Source organism: Paramisgurnus dabryanus, chromosome 14 (genome assembly GCF_030506205.2).
Source record: "Paramisgurnus dabryanus chromosome 14, PD_genome_1.1, whole genome shotgun sequence".
NCBI lineage: Eukaryota > Metazoa > Chordata > Actinopteri > Cypriniformes > Cobitidae > Paramisgurnus > Paramisgurnus dabryanus.
The window spans coordinates 27052706-27064942 of NC_133350.1; the positions used below are offsets into that span (position 1 = coordinate 27052706).

Below are 12237 nucleotides of genomic sequence, written 5' to 3' on the forward strand. Positions count from 1 at the left end.
AGAAAACTTTCCTGGGGAACCAACAGGGAACGTTTCAAAAATAACGTTCTGGGAACGTTCCCGGAACCAAAACCTAACGTTCCGGGAACGTTCTGGGAACCAAAAATTGTTAGCTGGGCTTACCCATTGCTTCCCGGGCGCTGGGTGCCCACTGCTCCGGGTGTCATGACTGGCAGTGCATGTGTTGACTACTTACTGGATGCATTCCTTACTTGAAAACCATGTCACTTTCACTTTTGTTTTCCTTTTTAAAAAACTTTATTAGCCGCGAATGCCCACCCGTGACGCCTGCCCTGTTATATTGGCTCATTTACTAGCCATATTAATATTTGAGATATCCACAGTGTATCCATTCCCAGCTCTTCTACCAGCTAACGGATCACACCTACAGTGTTGTTAAAAACATGGTAGTGTACTAATAAAGGTGAATAAATTTAGCCTAGAAATCTAGACGCACCCTAGCGGCCGCAAAATATATTTGCTGCCAGGGTTTAGTCTAGGCCAGGGGTTTTCAAACTGGGGGCCGGGGCCCCCAGGGGGGCCGCGAGATGGTGCCAGGGGGGCCCCAGTTTTATGACATTTTATGAAATACATTAATTTATCATGAATTCTGTGTAATTAAACCTAAAAAAATAAGGCTACTAACCAAAAGCACTACTTTTTTATATAATTTAATGTTTTTTTTATTAAAATGTTGAGTTTTAGAACAGTTTTTGTCACAAATTTTCTTTGGGGGGCCGCAAAGGAATGCACTGTACACAAGGGGGGCCACACACTGATAAAGTTTGGGAACCACTGGTCTAGGCACTCACAATACACTTAACAGCTCCAAAAACCAAAATTTGGTCAGGCCAATCACATCGTGTGTAGCGTCTGTGGGGCGGGCTTAACATGATGACGACAGAGCTGCGACGGTTCCTACTTGAAAACTTCGTTCTTCGTTGCTCTGATTGGTCATAGCGCTATCCTATTGCGTGCAGAGGCATTTTGAGGGACAACCTTATATCCCGCCCCTTGCATTGAGCCGTTTGTGTGAAGAGTTGCCAGACCTTACATCTTGATGTAGGTCTGGCTAACCAGGCTAGAATAAATTGCAAACATTTTTTAATTTTATGCTGCATGATCATAAACAGTGGTGTTAAAAAATAGCAGTGCAACATCAGTAACCTGATAAATCACTATTGTTATTAGTAGTAGTAGTAATATTTCTGGAAATTATTTAAAGAAAAAAATAGAGCCATTGGTAATGATATCCACATTACTTGCTCTGAGTAATAGATTCATTTATTGAAAGTGGCGTGATCAAAAAAATAGCAGTATGAAGTTTAAAATGAGTTCAACCTGTGAAAACAGCTTCTTTCTGTCCTTTATTAAGAAAGAGAGAAGGCAAATGTTTTGCCCATTGTTATAAAATATATAATATGCTGCTGAATTTCTAAATAAAATGGGTCTTTTCAAACATTGCTCAGAGGAACAGAGCAATTTGATTAAAAAGTTGAAAACGTTTAGAAAGATAAAAGATGATGATCTTGTGACAGTCACTGATGCAAGAAGCCCCAGTAAAGCACCACTGTTGAAAAAAGACATCTATAGAATTACATCAATACATCAGCTGGCCCAAAGAAAAATAGTGTAACATTTTGTGGCCTGATAAGATTAAAATCTTTCTTTTTGGGGTCTTTACAGAACCTCAGGCAACCCCCGGGTACGGAATTCAAGCCACAGTACAGTGTAAAGACAGTTAAGCATGGCGGTGTAAAAGTCATGGGATTGGGATGTTTTTCATACTGCCGTGTTGGGACTATTTATCAAATACAAGGGAACATGGATCAGTTTGACTACAGTAGAATATTTGAAGAGATTATGTTGCCCTTTGCCGAAGAGGAAATGCCCCTAAAATGGGTGTCAACAAGAAAACAACCCCAAACACAAAAGCAAGAGGGCAAAATCTGGTTCCAGACAAAAAGGGTTAAGGTTATAAAGTGGCCAACTCAATCCTCTGATCTCTCTGCACCATTAAAAACTTGTGGGGTGATATTACAAATGCAGTTTCTGACACAAACCTAAAAATTGACAGGAACTGTGAATACTGTTTTAAATTAAGGCAGCTCAAATATGCATTTTAGTCTGGGACTAGGATAAGCCCTGTCCGCGAAACCACCTCTAAGTTGTTAATGCTTTGTTTTGGAATTAAATGTGTAATGTTTTCAATACATTTAAAATAAAGAAATAATCTCAATTTATAATTTTTTTGCAATTTATTCGCTTTTATTAGTACCATGTTTTTAACACCACTGTAGGTGTGATCTGTTGGCTGGTAGAAGAGCTGGGAATGGATACACTGTGGATATCTCAAATATTAATATGGCTAGTAAATGAGCCAATATAACAGGGCAGGCGTCACGGGTGGGCATTCGTGGCTCATACCCTAATAAAGTTTTTAAAAAAGGAAAACAAAAGTGACATGGTTTAAAGTATGGAATGCATCCAGTAAGTAAGCAACACACGCACTGCCAGTTATGAACACACACCCGGGGTCGTGGGCACCCAGCGCCCGGGGAGCAATGGAAGGTGCCTTGCACAAGGGGCCGGCCGTGAGACTCGAAACGGCAATTTTCAGGTGACAACCTGACTCGCTACCTCGTAATATCTCGGGATAACACATGATTAAACTTTTCGAGCCATTATGCAGGCTGAACTGCGGCAGATACAAGTTTATCCATCACGTCTCGAGTGCATGCACTTACTGCCAGGTCGTTACATCGCCATCTACTGATAAAAACCAAAACGGCAACCGAGGCCCGATAGATAAATGTTTACAGGCATTATTGTTATTCAATATATATTTAATAAATGCGTAATATACATAGAGGAGATAAATATGGTGAGATTTTACGCGATAGCGCTGTGGGTCCGTGACCGGCTGTAGACTACACTCCACCCCCGGCGATAATGGTACGTTCCAGCCGCAAGCGCAAACACAGAAATGGAAAATTAGAATAAGTCGTCATTTTTCTGTTTGTTCCAAAACCTGAAATTCTAAAGCAACAACCTAAACACGTAGAATTGAAAATTAAACCGAGAGACAATTTTCCGTTTGTAAAGTACTCATGAAAATTGAAAAATGAAAGTTGGAAACCCATTTTTCATTTGATTCATTTTGATGGTGCAAATTGAAAAAAGAACTGAAAAGCGTTACACGGACCATAATCATTTGCATGGATCTACCAAAGCATTTGCAACTTCTTCAAAGAAATGAGAAACTGCTTTTTTGAGGATTGTGAGGATTGAACAGGTAGTTTTGAGAATTTCAATTCTGATCTGAGAAATGAACCAAAGCCACTGAGAGAACTGTAAACTGAACCGTCAATATTCCCACAGGGGGCAGCAGTGATCCTTGGGCAGAACTGCAGCAAATTCTTGTTGCTCTGGAGACGTCTAGTGGCCAGGGGAGGAAGATGCTCAATCTTCAGTCTCAGGATGCCGAGAGAGTCCAGGCCAATCATCTGTCTGCAGCCCAAGAGACCTGGGTTCATGCCACACAGGTGCCGATGTTACCCCGCCTCTGCCGCATGATACTGCAGGACTGTACCACATCTAAACTATCTCTGTAATCTGTCTCAGGTGCTGGAGGAGATGGAGAGTGATCTGGGGATCACATACCCCTCTGCTCTGCCCCCTGATGAGAGACGTCAGTATCAGCGGGACACCCTCTCACTGTACAAACAGAACCAAGACCTCAGCGCCTCCTTGAAGAGCCGTCAGGAAGAACTTAAGGGGGCTGAAATGACTTTGGTGGACCTTGAAGACGAGAAGAAGTGGCTACAGCAAAAGGTTTATGGGACTTTTTAAAAGATGTTGGCTACGTGTAACCTTTTTTATATTTTCATACGACAGGTTGAAACAATAACACTACTTTTTCGCTAAATAAACAAACGTAGTGTTATGGCCCAGGTCTCCACTGACAGATGTGTTTATTTTCTTTTGTCAGTTAGCGGATCTTAAGAGGAAATGGATGTACCGAGTGAGTCAGTCTCCTCCTCTTAGTCCATCACTATCCTCCAGTCGAACCCCGAGCCCTTGCTTCTCCTCACCCCCATATCCTGGATCTCCTCTGCTGCCCCGGAAGCTGTCTAGCTCCTCCCTGGACTCCCCTCCGTCCCCCCAAACTGTTGATTCTGTGCTGCAGTCTGAGATTGACAAACTGCAGAGGTGAGATATATACAGTCTACATGACCTAGGGTTTTTTTCAAACAAGGACAAACAAGCAACCCATAAACAAAGTATAATAAAGTAGCTACAATATTGCAGTCTGGTTTGTTTTGTCCGAGCAGGTGTTTGGAGCGTCTGAAAGCTCGAAATGAGCGTCTGAACGCTGCTCTGTTCAGGAGGAAAGGAGAATCAGAACAGCTGAGTATGAGTCTCAGCCGTCACGAGGCCGACAGCTCCGCTCTACACATGGCTTTAACCTACTGGTGAGTTACATATACCGGTAATCTGTACTGATCCAGAATCAGTTGTTTGCCTTCTAGAATCACATGAATGCAACCCTGACCTTATAAACCTATTAAAATATCTCTTACATGTACTGGCACACCTTTGACTGGGTTCATGTCACACACGGTGTGTGTGTGTGTACGTGTGTGTGTAATGCTGATAATGGCTCTTTGATTGACAGTGAGGAGTGTGAAGAGGCTTACAGTGACCTGTATTCCTTGTACGAGGCCAAACTACAACCGAACGCAGGTGCCGCAACTCAAGTGACAAACATTCACGTATAAATAAGTGCACAAAGGTTTACAAAGTCAGTGCTTGTCTTCTACAGATGCATTTAGACCTCAGTCTGACCCCTCAATGTCAAGGGTGGAAAAAATAGACAGAAGTAAGTTATCCTCCAGTACACCAGAGGGCACCACTGAGCCAAGACCAGGCAGGTACGTGTATCAATTTAATAAAGAAAAACTGTGACTTTGTCAGAAATAGCCCTCTTTACCCTGAAATAGTGCACTATTTGAGGGAGCATACATTTTTAGTGGTGTAAGAAATCATAATGGGCATTATTAATTCAACCCCACAATGCATTGCAATAAAGAGTTAAAATTATTAGTAAACAATAGTAGTGTTATTAATATAGGGAACAGTGAATAAGGGTATAGGGGTCGATTGATGATTCGTCCATCATAAAAACCTTCTAGGGGTGGTAGAAAGTATTAGGTTGCATTAAAACTATAGGCATCCACTAGAAATAGTGTGCAATGTGGGCGCCGGAAATTCGATCGGAAATTGGGATGCTATGTAAATCTAAGCACAGGTATTGCAACAAATCTAATTTAATTTAATCTAATTTTAAAGGCCTAATTAGATTTATTACAAAGGCTTAACATGCAATGACCTTCCCAAACCAATCCAACCAATCCACTTATTCAGTTCTGATAATAAAACAGACGTCATGTTAGAGCTGAAAAGCTTCTCTCTCTCTCTCTAGTTTGTCAGATGAGGAGTTTGAAGATAAGACAGGTGTAATTCTGCAGAGGATCTCCAGGCTGAAGCAGGACAAGGCGGCTGTGTGTATCCCACAGCAGGGCGAAGTGGGTGAGGGCAAGATCAGCCCTGACACTGGCACGCTTGCAGGGGTCAGAGGTCGCACCAATTCGCTTTCCAAAAACACCAAACAGGAGAAAGCTGCTCTGATGTATGAACTGGTTACAGTCAGGGTGGGTCATCATGATTTCGCTTTACAATCAGAATCACTGTTACACAAGTTTTATGATTCTCGAATGATTTCAACAACCCAGCTCATTGGACATCTCATTACTATGGCTGTAAATGAAATGTTCATTTAAAGGTCCAGTGTGTAAATTTTTGCGCCATCTAGCAGCGATATTGTGAATTGCAAACAATGGCTCAGTTCAACGCATAGAGAAGCTACGGTACAAACACATTGTTGTCTGAGACAACGTAGTGACAAAACACGCTCTGTAGAACAGTTTGTCCTTTTAGGGCTACTGTAGATACATGACTGCGACTTCCATGTAATGAGACCCTGCATGTTTGTAGATAAAAACGGCTCATTTTAAGGTAATAAAAACAATAAATTTTATCATGTAAGGTCTTTATACACCACTGATAATATAGTTATGTATATTAAATTGGATTTTTGTCAGGAGATCCTTCTTAAAGTTACACAATGCACCTTTAATGTGATTAATTATATAACTTAAATAATGTGTAATTAGGCATTAAATGATATCTCTCACTTGTATATGTAAATTCCATAAGACTTTGTATTGACCATTGATGTTTGAATAGGAATTGACCTTAAGCAGACAGCCGTTACTCATGCCACCTTTAATGATTAAAGGAGCAGTGTGTAACTTTTAAAGGGATCTCTTGACAGAAATGCAATATAATAACTGTATTATTAGTGGTGTAAAGACCTTACATAATGAAACGTTATGTTTTTATTACCTTAGAATAAGACGTTTTTATCTACATACATCGAGGGTCCCCTTACATGGAAGTGGCCATTTTGTGCCACCATGCTTCTACAGAAGCCCTTAACGGACAAACTTTTTTATAAAGTTGTCTCCGACAATGACATGTTTGTCCTGTGGCAGCTACCGTAGCTTCTCCATGCGTTTCAGTGAACAGTGGACTGAGCAATTCACAATCTCACTGCTAGATGCTGCTAATATTTACACACTGCACCTTTAACAGCCCCACTCATTATGTGATCTAACAGGATGAGATGTCAGAGCTGCGTGGGAACCTCAGGCTTCTGGATAAGGACAGGAGGTGTTTGGAGTTGGCGCTGATGGTTCAGAGTGACCTGGACTCCGCTGAAGCTCTGATTCTGGACAGTCTGAGAGAAGAGCTGTCAGATAGGAGAGCCACCCAACAGGTGCTTATATTTGGGGCTGTTTACACTTGGTATTAAGATGTGTTTTCATCGATCGGATCACAAGTGGACGAGAGAGACACATCCCGTTTACACCTGGTATTTAAATCTGTCTCTTTTGTCCACTTTCGACCGCTTCTGTCCTGAATACTGTGAGGGGACGGTCCGTGAGACGGTGGGCGAGTCTCTCTGCTGTCATTCAAATGCGAGCGGGAGAAATTATGAGTTTATATGGACGCAAACTAATATTATGTCGGAGTCCACTGCTTGTTTAGCAAGTATACATGCTGCACAGAGTTTTGTACGTTTATATGTTGGAGCTTTCACTGAATTTTCAGCGCAATTGATGAAATATGATCGCGCAACTTTCACGCTTTCAAAACGAAACTACGGAGAACACACGCAGTAGTTTTATCAATGAAAGGCTATAAATAGCGCTGTTCACCGTATGTTCACGCCAGAATTCAAAAAAGACGTAAAACTTGTGTTTAATACCTCAGAATAGATAAATGGGCAGAGAGAAGGCGGTCGCGTGTGGCTGTTCGAACACATTCAACCACATTTGCGTTCCGCAACTCCAAAGCGATCCGATCGAAAGTGGTTTCGACTACCTCTGGATGTGGTTGAAAGTGGTCGAAAGTGGACGCGTTCAAAACGTTTTGAACACTGTTTACACCTGGCATTAACGTCGTCCACTTGTGATCCGATCATGGGCGGAAATCCCGGGGGGGTCGGGGGGGACAGGACCCCCCCTATCTGAGGGTTGTCCCCCCTAAATTATCATTAGAATATGTGTATTGAAAATAATTTAATGATTTATAATACTTAAACTAGTTGTGTAAGAAGTGAAACAATACAAATGCAAACGGAGCAACAACAAAAAAACGTTTTAAATATTTGGATTCCCCCTCCCTTGCCTCACAGTGGTTTGGTCCACTGCCCACGCCCCTTTTACCTCACCACCACACATTCCGGTGGTAGAGAAGTGTACGGAGCCGACGCGTTAATAAGCTATATACAATACAACGTTTCCCATCACTTATCAGTTTATCCTCATATGTTTTAAAACTGGACTATTTTGACATATAAACATGAACATATTTCGTTTTCTGAGAACAGAAGCAGATAAACGATCAAGAAAACATTTTTATGCATTCATGCAGAGGTGAGGCAGAGCTGAAAGTAACAAATTACATTTACTCACCTTGCTGTAACTGAGTTTTTTGTGTACTTTTACTTTGAGTAGTTTTTAAAATCTGTACTTTACTTTTACTTAAGTATGTTTAAAGTATTGTTGGTTACTTCGCTACATGTTAAATCATATCCGTTACTGAGTAAAAATAAATAAAAAAGTAAGGTGATAAAGACGCGCCACGGTCGGATGATTGATTGATGGGCGGGGGAACGCGCAAAAAGAACCATGGAGAGGGACGAGACAGGCGCAGGCTAATGCAGACCCTCAATTCAATTCTTACGAAAGAAACCCCTGGCCATTGACGCAAAGCAATTGTTTCATTCAGGTAGGGTTCATGCTCTTGAGTACGGAGTTTGAGAATTGCCGACCGTGTTTAACCGCTAATTTGCACGATGCATTTTTAATACATGCGCATTATCTTCCGAGGTCTAGCAGCTTCGCGTCAAGTCAAACAACTTGAGAACGTCCTCGAGAATGCGCAGATCATTAGACATTGCAGAGAGAGAGAGAGCGCGAGAGAGATAGATTGAAAGACATCAGGTACACAGGTCTGGGAGCTAATAAACGTGTAAAGGATGTATAGTGTATAGCCATGGCACTCATCTCATTATATGTTCATTTATGTATATAGTTTAATAACAATGTATGTTACCAGCAATACATCAATTACAACCTTCATATAATGATTGTATTTACTAGCTGCTGACCTCATATTATTTTTGCTTCAAAAGTGCATAACTCACCTGTAAAAATCATTAAATAATTCCATAAATGTTTCTTAGTTATAAAAAGCTTTTTATTTTATTAACATTTGTTATTGCACTTTAATTGTAGAGATGTTTACAATTAAAAACATAGTTTGAGATGTATATATCCTTCCTTTGTGAACTATACTAGAAACCTCTCCCCGCTGTAAAAAAGTAACTCTTAAAATTAAAATGACTTTTTACTTGAGTAGATTTTTAGACCAGTAACTTTACTTTTACTTAAGTAAAATATTATTAAAGTAACTTTACTATTACTTAAGTAGAAAATTGTATTACTCTTTTCACCTCTGCATTCATATGTATTAAAATTAAATTTGCGTCCGTTCATAGAGAAAGAGAAACGTTTTCTATCTGTACCCATTTCCTTGCAAGTACAATTTTGCCTGTATTATTGGTGTCCCCTTCAAAAATTGTTCTTGAAAAATTTTATGTTTATTGTCCCCCCCAACATTTAGATGAGATTTTCGCCCCTGGATCCGATCGACGAAAACGCATGTTAATGCCAAGTGTAAACAGCTCTTTTTTCCTGTACCCTACCCAGCAAGTTATTTTGCGTTTGAAAGACGTATAATAGCTGTCCAAACACAGCCCAGACAACTAGGCTAAAACAAGGCAACATTTGGGCTGTCAGACTAGACGTCTTGGCTGGAAGTGGGTTCCTCATAGCCGGTCAAATCCTGTATCTATTACTAACCTAGAGATGGTGAAATTACTGATTTGTCAGTTTGATAGTAAGCACATTCAGATGTCTTCACCTGCCTGACCATTTTGGGTATGTCCTGTCATTTTTAGAGGTCCCAAATTGCAGTGAAATCTGCGTAAGGGTTTTCAAACTTATCAGCTTTGCCTTCATGTTAAAATGAACAAAACATATCCATGTTATAGGGATTTAGTATTTAGTAAATGATGCCAAACTTTTCATTTTGGAGTGAACTCTCCTGTTTAATTTTGTTATTTGATTTTTGGTGGGCTAACTGAGATCTAGCAGATACACAGCTTCTCTAAAATGAAGTAGTTCAATATAATCTTCCACTAGCAGTGACATGAGGAAACTTACATAACTTGTCTCGATTGTAGAGAATTGCTGAAAATCGAGTAAAACTGGACAGTGGAGGTGGGATACCAGGCCCACGCAATCAATCTCTCCTGAGAGAGCTACAAGCAGCCCTGCAGAGGTAGGAAAGAGAAACACACGAGTCTTTCTTACTAAATTCACCTTCATTTATCTGTGGGGTAATAAACCACTGAATGTTGTAACTTCTGTTTTCAGAGAGCAGGCGATGAGGAAGAGGGTGACGGCTTTACGTGAATCTCTGGACTCGACGCTTACAGACAGCACTACCCAGAGGAGAATCAACCGAGATGAGATCGCACGCCTGACACTGCGATTCAAGTACAAAATTACATGAGCGATGAGTTGCATTGACATTACAATTATAACCATTAACAAACATGTAATATAATGTGACTGATTAATCTGTGAACAGATAGTATGATCAGTCATTAACAATTAAGTCACATAATCATCACATTAACAATCAATAGTCATACACGGTAATAACAGAAATCTATAAATCAGTCAGCTCTCTAATCGTGCTTTTCCATTGCATAGTACCCCACGGTTTGGGTCGTGTCAGCTTAGTTTTGGGGGCTTTTCTACCGGGTGCAGTACGTAGTCCCCGATACTTTTTTTAGTACCACCTCGGGCCGAGCTGATACCAAAACGTGACGCGAAAACAATGTTGATGACTGATTGGTCTGAGAGAATCGTCACTACCAGTGTCATCGCTATAATGTAAAAGATTAGCTTTACCTTCGTGCTAGCTGCGCTGTCTTGAGTAAACCTGTTGTCATCTGTGCTTTGCTGTAAGTTCCCAAACTCTATTTTAGCCATGAAAAACATCCACAGGTTGAGAATCAGGAACACCATACCAATTTTTTTCCAGATTTGCAGTTTTAGGTGGCACATTTGCGATGCGCACATTCACATATATGCTTAATGTAACTTAAAGTGCCCATATTATGACTGCTTTTCCACAAGTTATATAGGTGTATGAGTTCCATAAAGCATGTTTCAAAAGTTGTTTGCTCGAAATAGCTTGTAGGAAAAGATTGTTACCCATCTCTAGTAGCCTCTGTTTCATGGCATTTCAGACTGTGCCATTTTGAGCTAGTCTTACATATTTATGAGCTGCTGCTCGTTTGATCACACCCCACTACTAACGTCATGTGCCCGTGCGCGTGCTCAGTGATATCGTGAGCAGTACAGACCATACTGTGTTATTATTTTATATATTATTATTATTAACGGTTTATGTTGCCAACAGACAAATCATGCAGAAAAGTATCACTAATAAGTACACTACAGGAGAAGAAACTCATGACACACAAAGATTCCAGAGTAAATTGTGATGTTACGTTAGCAGTCACAACAATAAACTCGTTTTCCCTGGACAATGCTAACATATTCCCATTATAAAACATTTTCAAACGCATTATTTTCGCGAATTACATAAATTAAGACCCGGCGGGGGATGTATACTGCTTGTGGACCGCGTGCTAATTGTTAGAAGCTAGCGGGAGGTCCGGACCGTAAAGTTATAAGAGGCTCGGGGGTTAGCCTCGTCAGAAAAGCCGAGGCGGTAAGGCCCGGTCTCGGTGTGTCAAACACATCATGACACACAAAGATTCCAGCGTAAATTGTGATGTAACAGTCTGAACAATACACTCGTTTTCCCTGGACAATACTAACATATTCCCGTTATAAACATTTTCAAACGCATTATTTTCGCAAATTACAGAAATTAAGACCCGGCGGGGGATGTATAATGCTTGTGGACCACGTGCTTATTGCTAGAAGCTAGCGGGAAGTCCGGACCGTGTATATATCTATGCGGACCATAAAGTTATTAGAGGCTCGCCTCGTCAGAAAAGCCGGGGAGTAAGGCCAGGTTTATGCAACCGGCCACCGGTCTCGGTTAGTTTGGCAAAAGCTTTTAGCTCTAGCATCATAAATGTAGTATTTTGTGACAGAAGATGACAACATTCAAAATACAACGTGACTTCTTACCTTTTGTGATGAAACAACGCGATCGCGATTCGAATCTAGTCTGTTTCAGATGTGTGAATGATCCATGAAAGTCCAATAAAATACATCCAATGACCATTTTTGTCCACAAATGCTTATAATCCGTGAAATATAGATACATAGTCTGTTGTTTACATCAGATTTCGCATGAAGGTCTTATCGCCTACAATCTGAGGACTGTTTGCGTCGTAACACACTGTATATAAGATTACTCCGGGTTCCAATAACCACGCTTTAAAACTTTGTTTTTAAAAGTAGGCGGGAGTATAATCCATAATATCCAAATAGC

The 12237-nt window shown here is 40.6% G+C and overlaps 1 protein-coding gene across 4 annotated transcripts in view; it reads left to right on the forward strand.

The window, feature by feature from the left end:
• ushbp1 (Usher syndrome 1C binding protein 1) overlaps nucleotides 1-12237 on the forward strand; it is a 34008-nt gene that overhangs the window by 16932 nt on the left and 4839 nt on the right. For all 4 annotated transcript variants that reach the window (XM_065241822.2, XM_065241824.2, XM_065241823.2 and 1 more), the window contains 10 exons: nucleotides 3382-3545; nucleotides 3625-3834; nucleotides 3992-4212; nucleotides 4335-4475; nucleotides 4679-4746; nucleotides 4826-4934; nucleotides 5486-5714; nucleotides 6743-6901; nucleotides 9938-10035; nucleotides 10131-10253. In XM_065241822.2, the coding sequence (XP_065097894.1) occupies nucleotides 3382-3545; nucleotides 3625-3834; nucleotides 3992-4212; nucleotides 4335-4475; nucleotides 4679-4746; nucleotides 4826-4934; nucleotides 5486-5714; nucleotides 6743-6901; nucleotides 9938-10035; nucleotides 10131-10253 (1522 nt within the window). The remainder of the gene's footprint in view (nucleotides 1-3381; nucleotides 3546-3624; nucleotides 3835-3991; nucleotides 4213-4334; nucleotides 4476-4678; nucleotides 4747-4825; nucleotides 4935-5485; nucleotides 5715-6742; nucleotides 6902-9937; nucleotides 10036-10130; nucleotides 10254-12237) is intronic.